The sequence below is a fragment of the Gymnogyps californianus genome, chromosome 2 (genome assembly GCF_018139145.2).
Source record: "Gymnogyps californianus isolate 813 chromosome 2, ASM1813914v2, whole genome shotgun sequence".
Classification (NCBI taxonomy): Eukaryota; Metazoa; Chordata; class Aves; order Accipitriformes; family Cathartidae; genus Gymnogyps; species Gymnogyps californianus.
This window is the reverse complement of record NC_059472.1, coordinates 107409623-107424981: the sequence shown is the minus strand read 5'-3', so window position 1 is coordinate 107424981 and position 15359 is coordinate 107409623. Positions and strand designations below refer to the sequence as shown.

The 15359-nt window shown below is 36.2% G+C and overlaps 1 protein-coding gene across 1 annotated transcript in view; it reads left to right on the top strand.

Annotated features, from left to right (window-relative positions):
- The window catches only part of CNTNAP2 (contactin associated protein 2), a 1235323-nt gene that overhangs the window by 871252 nt on the left and 348712 nt on the right, over positions 1–15359 (top strand). Inside the window, exon 13 of the mRNA XM_050890726.1 lies at positions 653–853. Within this exon, the coding sequence (XP_050746683.1) occupies positions 653–853 (201 nt within the window). The remainder of the gene's footprint in view (positions 1–652; positions 854–15359) is intronic.

The following is a 15359-nucleotide window of genomic DNA, read 5'->3' as shown; positions in this document are numbered from 1 at the left end:
CACTTCTTGCATGTGTACTAGGCTGTGGGAAGTGTTGAGACTCAGACAATGCTGCTCTATTTCTTATCACCAAAATGAGGTTGTCCTTATCCCTTCCTTTTGTCTTTTCACAACTAAACAGAAGCTTTTATGTTTCCACTGTCTCCTACTTCTGTTATTTCTTACTTTGGTATCTGTACCATAACCACAGTCAATGAGGTCATATGGTGCTGCTATTGTAAAATATTCAAGTCTCAATAAGCAGTAATTTTGGTTTACCCTAGGAACACAACTTGGGTAAAAATGTGGAAACCTTGATAAACTGCAGTGTTTTCAGCCTTGTGTCCTTCTAATAAATTTCTGACCAAAGCTAATCCTTATTAGTTCCATATGTCACTATTAGCATCAGTTGTCCAAGGAAGTCTCCTCACACAGTATACTGGTTATCAAAACTACAAAGGCAATCAGGGTTTCTTCCTTTCATCGGTTCATAGTTGTTGGAATTATGCTCTCACATGATGACTTTTCATGTGCAATGCCTTTCTTCCCCACTACCCCCTGAAAAAATACCTTGCAGAACATTTTTATCTTTTGTCAAAGGCCTAGATTTATTTTAATGCAGTTCCACTGTCTGTCTTACATTCTTGTCTTGTCTTTTTCCCCTCCCTTCCAGAGGATAAGGTATGGACAACTGTGTACCATGATCTGCAAATGCAGACTTCTGTGGCAGGCAACAGCCTGGAGAAGTTATCTGTACTGCAGCTCAACTACAGTGCAACGATGGACCAGATTTCTGCCATTACCAGTAGTGCTGAATACTGCGAGCAGTTTATCTCCTATTCTTGCAAGATGTCCCGGCTACTGAATACACCAGGTAGGCTGAGAATGGGATATCAATTAAATACAGTGTTAAAGAACTTTGTCTGAACAATTCAACAGATATTGCTGTTAGACCAGTCCATTCAGTGAAGATACTTCTTTGTTCTCCTTCATTAAAGTTCACAAAGAGGTATGTAATTGAAAATACAGAAGAAATTATTTTCTTCAGAAATTTTGCCTGTTTGCTTACTACTAAAATGAATTTTGTTGCGCCACAAATCTGCGTGCTCTTCTCTCAGTTCTGTTGCGCCTTAAAGCAGGAGGCTTTTGTTAAACAGAGTAACTTTGAAAGTTTAATCAATAGAGGCATTGAAAAATTGCTTTGAACTTTATCCTGTTTTTCTGGTTGTCAGTTTTCATATCCTACAGTCAGCAAGGGCACTGGCTGAATGAGGGTTGGAATTTTCCCACTAATATCTCTGAAACAGTTTCTTAAACACAGAGTATTTGTGGGTAATCAGATGCCTTACACATTGTAGAGATTGGCATGGTCAGTAATGTGTGAGAAATGTGATATGTTATTACCTACAAGTAGATTCATTTTAAGTTTCTCCTTTTGCTGTGTAGCTTTACTGGAAGACAACAGTCCTAGTACTGCTTGCTGTATGTGCCTCCTCAACAAGTCTTACCTGTAACTGATAAAGACAAAAGTATTAGTTGTTCCAGAATCAGTAAAACAGCACATAAAGAAGGAATTCAGTTTTAGAAACTCTTGTAATATGCACCTAGTACTTTAACTATGCTCTAATTGTGTATGATAGCATTGGATGTTAAATAAATCTTTAATGGTACTTAATGAAGATTGGGTTATAAGTAGAAACATGTAACACTTTTTTGTGATTGTGAAATGAGTTCATTGAGATAGGAGAAATTAAAATGCATTTCAGATTAAACCAATGGCTGGATGCTTATGGTGTTACACTTTAAGCTGCTTCCCCTCATGAATTTATTTTGGTATATTTTCTTATGGTGCTATAGATAACGATTCATTTGGCATGCATGTGCGTCTTATCCCTATTTCCATAAGCATTCCGTTAGTTCATAGATACGGTAATGGTTGTTACTCCTCTCCCTCCTCTGTGTTGTTTTTGAACTATTTCTGATGCATGGTTTGTCTCTATTGCTATTATTTTGCTTAATTTAGTGCAGAACAGAGACTCTGCAAAGTGGAGAATTATTTCTTCTTTCTTGGACTTTAATGCATAGGATCCTGAATCATGTTCATGAGTAGAAGTATGTGATTAGATTCTGCTGATGGATACAAGCTCCCTGCTTGTATATGCTTCAGAAAAGTAGTAGATGGATGTATCTTTGGGCAGGTATTTAGAAGGCAAATTTACTTGGGGACGAAGCTGGAGATAATGTGCATAGAAAGGTCATAGTTTACACAGAGTACAGTGTTAGATTCTGCTTCTTTAAATGTATAAGACTATTATTTCAGGACCAAATTGTACATGTTAGTTTATATTTATATTATAATAAAAGAAATAGATACTGTAATTGCAGATGTTTGCCCTAGCTTCTAGATTTAAAAGAACAATTAAGCAGCACACAAAATAATAACTTACTGAAAATTTCTTTAAGGAATAATCAATTCCAGATATTTACATTTTTAAGCTTCTTAGAAATGTTTGGGTGTATTTTGCAGATACCTCTTTCTTCATGTTTTCACCTTTTATATGGAAAGATAAATTCTCTTAGAAACTTTTTATAACCCAGTTTTTTGGTCTGGAAAGTGAGTTTCCAAAGATATTCTGTGAGGTGGGTTTTTTTTTTCCTTTAAGTGAGAGAAAGAAACAGCAAAGGCAGATCATTTTAACCTAGACAGTAACAAAAAATCACACTGCAGTGTTTGCATAACACCTGTAATGGTTTGTACGTATAGCACAGCAGTGATTTGTGTGTTAGTGGGGAAGAGGCCAATACATTTTCCTTCTAAGCTATGCCTTCTTGGCTTCCGTCTATGGCTTCTAAGCTAAGGAACTAAATTTTCATACCTTTCGCTGGGTTTTTTTCTTTTTTTTTGGAGGATTACCTTATTTGCTAAATATATTATGACACCCTATTCATCTCACAGCGCAGCTCCGAGTACTTATGTGGCTTCTTCCACCACAGAGCTTTCTATATAAATCATTGCAGTATGGTGCCCACACAAAGAAATGAAAAAAAAAAAAATCAATATTTTTGTATTCGTCAGGAAGTGGAATCCTGGTTGTATTGAAGCCAGTAATAAAACCTCTATAGACTTCATGGGATCAGGAGAGCATTTGTGGCCTTGACCACAGGTGCTTTTCTAGTTACACCTTTCAGATGTTTAAGTAACCACTTAGAATAGAGTAATCCTTTTGTTTTAGATTGCATCAAAGAGAACAGAGAAAATGGAGAAGACAGTGCAGCAACCCAACTTTTTCACCTTTTGGCCTCTTGGGGATCATGTCACTTTACAACATGATTCCTTCTCAGGGAGAAATTGCTCAGTTAACATATTTAAACAAATCAGGATCAAAGCTGTTTATTGATCTATTAATGGCAAGTAATTAACTAGCCATCAGTGAACCATTGCTTTTGCTGCTTTTAGTTGTGTATTTGCTGACAAGGTAAAAGTATATACAATTGCACTAATATATGTCCTGCTGTTAATAATAGCTTAAATAGGGGGGTTTTTTATGCAGTGGAAACTGCATCAAAATGCTGTGTTTGAGGAAAACCTTCTTATTAATAAATCTGTTTTGTTGTGGGTTTTTTTGACTGCAGGCACAGTGGTCAAAGAATTCTCATTGTCACATGCTTTGAGAGCAACACATGAAAAGCAGTCTGTAAAAACTAAGAATTCTCATTCTTCTGAGTTTTAGGCTTTGAGTCTTTTTTTTCTTAATCGTGGGCTTTCATCCAAGCAAAATAACATGTACAACCCAGAGAACAGATTAAAATCGTTGCCAACAATAGGGATTGGGAGTGATTTTACAGGTCACAATGCCATTGCCTTTCCACTTAGTCTGAGGGAAGCCAGTAATAAGATGTTCCATGTAAATTAAATCATAAGTGACTTCTGAAAACATACCCAAAAACAAGAATCTCATAAGACTATAGGATAATTCAGGTTCGAAGGGACTGTAGAAGGTCATCTGGTCCAATTTTCTGTTCGAAGCTGGATGAACAGTCCTTGTCTGGTAGTAAGTAAAGACTATCTGGAAATGTAATTTTCCTCCCTTACTGTTTTGGGTTTGGGGTTTTTGTTTGTTTTGAACTTGCAGCCCAGTATGTTTTAAATTACGTTCAGACCTAGGGGTCTGTTTCAAAGGCTTAACAAAAGATCATCATATAACAAAAGATCATCATAAAACCAAAATTAGTCAAGATAGCTTGGTGACTTTCTTAAGAAAGCGCAAAACCAGACACCTCTGCTGAAAATACACCCTGTTATCACAATAAACAATAAAATTATAGGATTCTATATTGTCAATTTAGATAATACTTTTTTTAGAACAGGAATTCCTTTGTGAATGTGCAGTTATTAGCATGACAGAGGCTTGATCTTGGCAATCCAAGTAACTATTACTGTTAATAAATGAATGAAATGATAACCCCATGGATCATAATTGCAACTTGTAACAGTGTATATGTACATGTAAATTTGAAAAAAAAAACCACCAGACTTTTTGTTTTGTTTTGATCTTTTACATTTACATTTCTCATATCCTCTTTTCTTCTCGCTTCCTTGGAAACTTCTGTTTTGAGAAGATAATGATATGTTTAGTACTGAGGACATGCAGAAAGCGAGTTGTTTTCTGAGTTCTTGATGCCCATACACTTTCCAGTTGGTATGAGAGGTGATAGGACATTTCCCTCATTTGCAAACAGGAACTTGGATATAGAAGAAAGTTCTTTTGTGCCCACTTGTTAACAAGAGGGAAAGAGGCAACACAGGATATAGAATCGCTTTGCTTTTATAGAAAGAAGCTTCCCTTCTTTGCTGTAAGAAACAAAGTGATATAGAGGACAGTGATACAATATACTAATAGAATGCAGAATGTTAGCTAATAAAATTATATCTCTTCATCCACTGTTGTCATTAGACTTCCTAATAACACCTGCCTGTGATTTCCTTGGTATGAAATTCTCCATGGGCCACTGATCTCAGCCTCTGAAATGGAGAGGAACAGCTTGCTGGTTCTGCCATTCTTCCCTTCACCCTGGGAATGAGACCCTGAAGGGAGAAGGGCTGCTGTGTGCACAGTATCTGTGAGTCTGTCATCTCCCAGAGCTGTAGGAGTTGTAACAAATAATCAGAGTGTGGGAGCTAAAGGCATAGATACAGAGAACAGAACAAGAGCTGTTGGTGTTGTGTTCCAATTTTTATTCCTAGTCACCGTGCCTGCAGGCAGCATATGAAAAGCATAAAGCAGAGTTACTGCACTACATGAATTACTGTTTCATGCCTGTTTGTCTTTGGAGGAAAAGAGACAGCAGCTTCATGAATTCGGGAGTTTAACAGGTGAAACACAAAACTTAATTTGCTGTTTGGTTGTTTTAGTTACAGTAAAGCAATTGTAATACCAGCAGTAAATAAGATTTATGGGTAGACTGAGATAAAAACAAAGTTAAAAATTGCAACATGGTATTTTTCCTAAGTAGCCATCCAAATCAGAACTTAATATATAAACTTTCACATCACTAGACATTAGCTGATCTAGAATGCAAGTTGCAGATATAATTTCTGCTTAATAAGAGTTTTTCAAAAAGAGTCTGAGAGAGGAATGGGATTTCTGCAGTCCTACAGTGATGAATGGAAGCTGCTCCAAAACTTGTTCAGGCTTCAGCATTCAGTTCTCAATGTTGTTTCAGAAAACATGCCCATAAGCTTTCATGTATCTTGTCCAGCCTTAAGAAATTTATTGATTGATCCCTTCTCTGTCAGTGTTCTAGAAATGCCGATTTCAACTTCTAGTGATTTTTCAAGCACAAGGGTAGCAGAAACAATGTCCTTGCTCTGCTCTGATCTACATGCTCATGTCCTAGAAGTGGAAACCAACAACTTTCGGGTGTATCAGTCCTCCTAGGTAAATGTTAGGTAGGTAAATGGTTAGTTAAGAGGTCATTTTTTCCAGTCCATTATTAATACACCCTTGTCTCATGTCTTTGTTTCACTCTGCACTTTTGCTTGTCTCTTAGCAATTCCTTTGAGGTTTTTTGATACTGTGATCACTGAGTCTCTTAGTTTCACTTCATCATTCTTTTAGCTGGTGAACTACTTTTGCAAATTTTTCAAGTTATCTTTGCTGTTGTGTAGGAATTAGACTTAATCCAGTATCACTAGGTGAAAAAGGCTACATGTTGCTTTGGTGTTTGTTAGAAATAAGAGTAGCTGCTAAGAGCTTTGTGAATATTAGAAATCCTCTATGAAAGTGTAACTGCAGTGCTGTGAGCCCTAGTTTCCTTGCTATGCCTTTTTAAGAAAAAGTAGTGCACTTGAGTTTTAACTTTGCAGTTATAGCAGAATGTTCCAAACTGGTTGTTTCTCATACCCACTCTCTCTGTAAATGTGCTCTGGTTATTACAGGAAAAGATTCACTATCTTTATTTCTTAAAAGATAGATGAAGGCAATAATTACTCCACTGTTAGTACTGAATCCTGTTTTATAAAAACTGTTTAAAACCATTTATGGTTATTGTTTTCACAGAAACAGTCACAGACATTGCTTCATCATGAACCCAGGTTGTTCTGGGGAAAAGTCATCTTTCTTGATGAATGACCGGAACAGATTAGTTTATTAATTTCTCAGACAAAATGGATGTAGATGGTATATCATTGCGTGTCTTGACAAGAATTTCTCTTTCACCCATATCCGAAATGCATTTGCATTACTCTGAGTATTTTTTCATATTCAAATATGCAGTAAAAATATCCAATGTTCTTTTTTCACTCCCATTCCTGAGATGAATGTGTCATAAACAACTGTATGAAGAATCAAGCTAAACATATACAATTAAGAGAAGATGGTACTTTCCAGTGCATAAAACAAAAGGATCATAAGACGGAGCTCCATTCCCTGCTGTGTTATGGACTTGTCTTGGCCTTCTCTTCATTGCCCTGTGTTGCCTTATAAGAAGACAAGTGTTCAACTATTATTGAAACATTGCCTGCCCTGTTTTCATGAATGAGATGATACTATTTCATTTCTTGAGGCTGTGACTTTTAGCAATTATCTGAAGGTTATAGTTAGGCTGTGCTAAATTTTAACCTGAGCTTTCCCAGCTGACAGCTTGGGGCATTGAGCTGTATCGTCTATATTAGGTTTTATATTTGGAAAGCCTTTCCACATCTCAGGAGCCTCTTTAAACAGTCCTGAGTTAATGTTTGGAGTTTGGAAGTACTGGAACCACTTTGTGAGAACTACTTTTTGTTGTTAGTAATGTTATCAGATCCCACCTCCTATATAATACATGTTTTTCATAGTGAGTTCGTAAGATAAACCTCTGGAACACAGCAGAATGCATATGAACTTGAAAATGGATATGGTGTGATTACTAACATATGTGTGGCTATTTGAGGTATGAACAGCCCAAAATACATCTTATTCCAGGAGTATGTTTTTTTACTGCACTTTTTATGTATATATGCTTGATGTTATTCATCAAATCAGTCTATTAAAATGTTTTCCTGAATTGTCTCTGAAACAGTGCCTGAAATAGTTTCCCCTTTTCACCTTGTGAATAATTCTGCATACATTTTCCCTACTTTTCCACATTTTCTTTATAGTATAACTCATTCTTTCCATGAGTCCCCTTCAGTGATTTCATACTCTGTCTGCATATATTTGCTAACGTTAAAACAATGTCACTTAGACCAGCCAGCATTGCCTGAGTGTGTATGAGGATGGAGTTTTACTAAAGGTGAAAGGAATTATGCAAAAAGTACAACGTATTTTAAAATCAGGTTCACGTAACGTCATTGCCATTATAAACTGGGGGAGGAGAGTGCATTGTCCCCTTGAACTTTTGTGCCTTTATGTGCTTGTGGCATAAGCCTGTAGATTTCTTTGTGGAAATCTATATATATATGAGTATTTATATAGAAGGAGACGGCCTCCCAATAATGATCACTTATTAGAAGGAATTACTTCAACAAGATCCTTTTTCAATGTATCTTTTGAAATACTTTGTTTTGTGAGATTTGTTCAATGTGAGAAGATGAAAAAACTTAATTAATCTCTGATTTGTGTAAGGTAGACATATTTTACTGAAAAGGCATATAGACGGTAATTTCTATTTTCAAGGAATTTGTATTGCCAGCAAAAATGATTCATGACCACTTCCTTATATTCTTGGAATAAGGAGTGGGAAAGATATTTCACTTGATTAATAGGAATAGGAATGAAAAATCAATAACCACATTTTCTAGAAAAATGGATCTGCACATTTAAAAAAAAAAAAAGGATTGCTTACCGTATCTACTAGTGGAAATTAAACTTTGAATCCGGGCATTTCTTGTGCAGTGCAAGATGAAGATGAGGTGCTAACAAGATGCAAAAGATTGTAATACAGTCCAGCAATTCAGAAGCAGCAGCTAAAGATTTGGAATCAGTTACCAACTTAGCTGCTAAACTATAATGAGTTTCAGAAAGTGGGAGCTGGTTAGTACATGCTGCTTTCTCAGTTACCCTAGAAAAGACCCATTTACTAGTTTCTATTGGAAGCCTAGCCCAATGCTGCTTTGCAGAAATAGCTGGAATGTTTTGGTAGTCAACACGGACTCTGTAAAGCAAACATATGCTCCACAACTAATAGTGGGGTTTCACCTGCAGCTTGTTAAGATCCTGTGCATTGCCACAACAGCAATGATGATGCTTTGTTTAAACTACAGATATGCAATTAGATACATGTGACTTATAGGATAGAACTTACTAACTCATAAGTTCAAGACATACTTAATATTTAAATATATGGACATGGGTAGGCAGGAAGGCATAGTAATTATGATAGATTCTCTAATGGAATTAGATAAGGCCCAGAGTGGCAAAGCACTCCAGAAAGTACCCTTTCTTTGCACTCAGGGCTCCTGGGACTTGCATGCCCTGCGATCAGGACTGTGAGGGACACTGGAAGCCCTTAGCACCATTCAGCACTGCTGAAGAGTGGTACAAGCCCTCTCTAAAGCCACAGAAGATGTCCTTGCATTGTGCAACAGGAGTAACAGAGAGAAAATGGCATACATGGTTGAGTGCATCCTCACGTTCATATGCAAGTGGCTTAGAATGGAAACAAAGGCATAATTCTTGTAGGAAGAATATATTTCACTTCGCAGAAGCTTTTAGTAAGTCACTCACGATCCTACAAACTAAAGGAGTAGCATGTTTGCAAGTCACAGAACTTCTTGTGAGTGTATTCCTGGTATAATAATTTATCCAAGACAGTAACCAATAGCTTGTTTAGGTCTGTTTCAAAGGGCAAAATCTGTAATTAATAAGAAATAAGTTTCTTGAATGAAGTTGAAGGGGAGTTACGGTATCAACCTTTTTGTCTCTCTCTGGCTTTTAAATAATCCACTTAAAGGGATTATTTATTATTTGAAGAGGAATTTAAGAAATGGTAATGACTGGGATTACTGTCATTCTGGAATAAGTAGGGCTCTGTTCTGTTGTATATTTTCTTATACAAAGATAATGTGACAAAAGTCTGAAAAAATGTATCAAAATTGGTATTGCCTGTGATTGCCAGAGGGGTACCTAAGCCTGTACTTGGCTGCAGTAACAGGCCACACTTGGCCAGAGTCTATGATGAAGAGTTTTATGAATTCTGCACAGGAACTTCCTCACATTCCTCCTATATTAATGAATAAACTTGTCATTTCTGTAGTTCTATTATGTTTTAATTAAAATGTAATATTATTACTCTACAATAAAAAGCCTAACCTACAAAAAACTGGTGTCAAATTTAAATACAGATTAGAATCCCTGAATTATCAACACTGCAAATTTGTGTTGGTTTCTGACAATTGAGTTTTAGTGGGATATAGATATTTACACAAATAGGCTATTTTAACATTTAAGGGAAATTCTTTGTCTGCTGTCTTATTGTGCAATGTTCTTTCTATAAATAAACTTAACCTAACAAATTTATTTCGTGTTTTTTCCCTCATACTTTGCTACTATGTTTTACTCATATGTTTTATTGTCATTAGGATTTTCAAACAGATCAGAATACTTCTTTTTTATTATTATCATTAGGATTTTCCAACAGATCAGAATACTTCTTTTTTATATGTATAATTTGGTAGTAAAACCTGTTCAAATATTTCTAAGAGTTATCTCTTCCCCAAAACAGGCATTTCAGGAGGTCAGGAGGATTCAAAATATTCACAAAATACACTGTAAATTTTCAGCTGTAGTTGAGTATTTAAATAGTAACTTTGTAAATAAAAAAATACAAAGGAAAAAATATACTTCTTAGTGTATAGCTTCAATACTAAAGAAAACAATTGTTTTTAATTTAGTTAATTTTTAGCTTTTTTATTTTTCTGCCTTTTTTTCCTTCATTCTCTTTTAAGGCCATTCTTTCATGTTTTTGATTACTTCTTTCTTCCTCTCTTGCTTGCTTTTTAACTGACTAGTTCTTATTAATACGTGTGGAAGGCTTACTGCTTCCACTGATCATTTTTTCAAGCTATGAAAATTTGTTTTGGGATGCTGCTTCTCTCTGTTTACATCACTTCTTCAAATAATTGTCAGACTCTTCAGAAGAAGATGGGCAAGGCTTTAAGGGATATTGCGGGCAGTGAGAGCGGATCAGAGTTTGGCAGGTGGAGATAAAGAAATGATACATCAGCAGTGCTGTGGAGAGATTGTGGAATTTGAAAGCTGCTTGGGAAGAGGGTAACACAGTGCAATTTTTAGGAGATGATGGAGAATCCAAATCATTCTGTGTATGTGGTAGCTGAAAGGCTTATGGCAGCCAACAAAAACATACTGAAGAGATCACTGTTGAGCTTAATTACTTTGTTCTCAAATTGGAGTTGGTTTAATTGAAACTAATGTGTTAATATTAGCTAGATTTGGTGAAATTAAGACGAGAGTGCTATGGAAGGATTCTAGAAAGTATGGAGGTGGTGCAGAATAATAAAAATGTGAAATATTAAAAATGGTTGGATAGCTTTATGCAGTTGGAAAAATTGAACAGTACTTCAGAGTTCTAAGTTGAATAAAGTCACGTCTAGTGTAACTTCCTTGAAATAAGTAGAATAATGAAAAGTCAATTTGCCACATAGGCTGTTTTCAGGTTTTGATTAATTTTAATGGGATTTGCTATGTTTTAAAAATGAAGCCTTTTGAAAATGTAGAGCAAGTTGTAGGTCAAAAAAGGAACAAAATGGCTTTGAGTGTCTGGACATGTCCTGGACTGCAGGGAAAAAAAGAGCTGTTGTTGCTTTCATTCAGTAGCATTTTACAACTAAGTGCTTTACAGTTTCATAGAAAACACCACAGGACTTCTACGGTACAGTAAACCCACATTTGCTTTGATCAACACAGAACTTCACTACATGCCACTTGTAGAAATAAGTCCTAATCTAAAGTGGTTTTGAAATTGGACTAGCCCCTTAAACAGCTATGAACTCTTGAGTTCTGCTTTGGGAAGAACTAAAAAGTCTCTTCATATGCTCTTGGAGGTTGGTACTCTTTTCACTTTCTGACATGAAATTATCCAAATAAAATAGTTAAAAAGCAAGCACAGTCCAAGAAGTGACTTCCCTAGAGCTTCCCTAGAGGATTCAACCAAGGACAGCTGTTCAATTTAAGTATTAACTCTAATTTAAATGCATGTACCAATTTAATTCAAAGTCTGTGACTGAAGAAGATAAAAAAGTTTGAAGGTTTGCAGTACAATTAGTTTTATTAATTGAAAACTAGCATGTAAAGGAAATGTTGAAAATATTGGAATGTTGAGTTCTTTATCCAGGTCTGACCACTTCAGATCCTACGCAAAACAGTAGTGCCCAAAAATTATTTTTACTGTGTGGCTGTTCAGCTATCAAGATAAAATGAATTGATAGTTTCAGTCTACTTCCTGCTGGGCATATGCTGCATGTAATATAAACATTATCATTGCTGGCACCTTTTGTGGCTGCCAGCCACCGCTAACTGGCCAACCTGCTAGTCTCCTACAACAGCTAATATAGGGCTCTGTGAGCAATTTATTTTTGGTTGGCTGAATGCTGGGGGGAAAAAAAGTGAAGAAAAATAGAACAAATGTTTAAAACAATGTTTAAAAGGTCACCTTCTTCAGGTCAAATTATCATATGTTTCACATTTTACAGCTAATCAATATAAATTAATAACTGAATTATTGTTTTGCAAAATATAAAACAATAAATTACAATTTTTATGTTTTTTTCCCCTCAGTTATTTTTGGTCTAAACAGTGTGCTGAGTTTGACAACGAACAGTTTCTTCAGCTAAAACCCATGTTTTCGGAAGGGAAAGATGTTTTGACAACAAAATTGAATTGGGTACAAGTTGCGTTACATTGGCAGTGGTCAAGTTCATGCCGAGTTAGCACATTTGCATAGTTGCTACTTGATTTGTATTTATTCGTAAGATGGACAAAATTTATCAGAATTATTAACACATCTAGCAATTATTATTGGCATTTATTTTTATTAAGGTAATTACCAGGTGAAATAACTACAGTTATATTTTATGATATACTTTTATACAGTTTATTTCTGTCTGTAGGGCATATTGGATTACACCACATTTCAGAAGAAAATGGTTTCCCATAGTGAACAAGCACAGCCATCCTCATCCTGCGGTCACCCAGAAGTGTTGCTGTCATTTGATAACACTATGCTTTTTACACTAAGTAACAAAGTACAGATCTTGGTTTTTTGCCAATTAATTAACTGTCTTTTTATCAGCTCTGATGGGAGCTTGATTGGCTTTTAAGGACCAGGGACTAAATTTTGTTCTTGGCCTATTTTTCAAGTATGGAGACAGAAGTGGTTTCATATTCTAATATATGTAATGACAGGGATGAGAGGGAATCTGTTATTTTACTTGCTCTGATGTTTGGTGGTTTTATAAAAATATTTCTATAAACAGGAGATAATATTTTCCAATCTGGTCAGTGCAATATTAAGTGTATGATAGTCAAAACGATTCTTTCACATGTACTGGCATTTCAGTATTTGTGTTACAGAGTTTTTCCTTCCGATTTATTTTATAGCAATGTTCTAGTTTGTTGTTTGAATTTGATGCTGGACCAGAGCCACAGGTCAGCACACTTTGGCTGGAAAATGTTTTTTAAATAGCATTAAGTATGGAGATTTACATCAGGAATGACTCTACACATGGCTAATTCCTCCATCCTGTCAGCTGTAAATAAGAACTGATATTAGAAAGGTTGCAATTTATGTTAATTATAGTGCCAAAAGCATTGGTATGATGCTCTTTATATGGGTTCATGCAAATGGTTGATTGCTACTGAAGTGTGCATTAACAGAGAGCACATCCTCAGGTAATTTATGAGAAAATGACAAGATATGAAATACTAAGTGAAGCAATGATCAGTGAGCAATACCATTGCCTCAGATCAGTACGCATTTTCAGAACGGTGTTCGTCATTGTTTCAGAGAAGAAAAAAGCATACTGTACAAAAAATGTCATGATACACAGGATAGTGCTTAGAGATATGATGCAGTATAAAATCATATTATATGATATCTTTCCATAAGCACTGTGAGTTTGGGGAATTATTTTCTTAAGATGCATTCATAAAAATATCAATTAAGGAATTGAAACCAAGTATAAAAGACATGATGGGAAAAAGTAAATATTCATGAAATCATAGAATCACAGAAGGGTTGGAAGAGATCTCTGGAGGTCATCTGGTCCAACCGCCCTGCTCAAGTAAGGCCACCTAGAGCCGGGTGCCCAGGACCATTTCCAGATGGCTTTTTTGGAGGTCTCCAAGATGGGAGACTCCACAACCTCTCTGGGCAACCTGTGCCAGTACTCAGTCACCCTCACAGTAAAACAGTGTTTCCTGATGTTCAGAGGGAACCTCCTGTTTCAGTTTGTGCCCATTGCCTCTTGTCCTGTCATTGGGCACCACTAAAAAGAGCCTGTCTCTCCCTCCCTTCAGGTATTTATATACATTGAAATGTATACCTGAAATGACCAAAGGCATATTCCGTATCATATAACATCATGCATAAAAACTGGGGGTAGAGGAAGAAAGAGCGGGGTTTGACTTCCAAGTTAGCAGTTGCTTGGAGAGTGGCTGGGCATTGGTCTGCTTGAGGGGGATCATGAGTGATTGCCTTTGCATTCTTTTTTTTTTCTCTTTCCTTCACTTACTAAGCTGACCTGTATCTCGACCCACGTGATTTCTCACTCTTGCTCTTCCTGTTCTCTCACCTGGTCCATCACAGGGGAGTGAGTTAGTGGCTATGTGGGTGCTTAGGGGCTAGCCAGATCAACCCACCAGGCTTTGAATCTGAGAATTTGAAATCAATGCATAACTACCGTTAAGAGGTTCAAAATGATTGTATATTTCAATACAAATAAAGTGCTGAGGTGTTTCAAACAGCAATTAATTGAGGAGGAGAAATTCATAGTTTTTACTTGCCAAGCAAGTGTTTGCCAACAGAAGACTGATTTGTCTGATTGTAGTGTTCAGGCAGACATTGAATAATAGGAGATAGCATTTGGTCAAAACCAAATACATAGCTGAAGAATATATGTGGCCCAACGGCCACAATTGCAGTAGAGCATTAGTCAGGAAATCATTAACAATGATTAGTCAACCCTATAACCCTACAAAACAAATCATATTATCAACTAATTTTCATATTTAATAACTTGCTAATGCCATCGTTATGAATTTTGAAAAAAATCTCTTCAGATGAACCATCCACTTTAATTAAACCCATGCAGTAGAATTTCAGTTCTTCTGTGGTCATAATTAGAGGTTGCATTTCCATTTTCCATATGGGCAATTTGGTAAGCAAAACTATCTTAAAACAACTATAAATTAAATTTTCAAAATATTTACTTTTCCATGTTGTGAGAACATAGAAGACTACACCAAAGGCTTTCTGGTTTAGGATAGATTTATTTTTATTGATCTCAAGGATTAAGATAGTTTGCTGCTTCTCTTTCAGTCTGGTTTTAAAAATTGAGTTGGATGACTATACTACGGACCCATTTTACCTATGCAATTTTTCAGTATTCTTGTTTTTACTAATGAGCTCTGGTATTGCAAAGAGTAAGCCAGGAGGAAGTGATAATTGCAGTCTGTCACGTGATTTCAGCATGTGGAGTTCAGGCAAATGAGTAGCTGGTATCATGTGGTAGCAGTGGAAGGGAGCAGACCTTCCCCCTCTGTTCTGCTCATCCCTCGACCACCGCTGGGATGCTTGCCGAACTGGCCACGTGGAGATTAGGCATATAGTGGGGACTTGGCCAGGCTTCAAGTACTATGCAAAAGATGCTTGCTCGCCTCCTA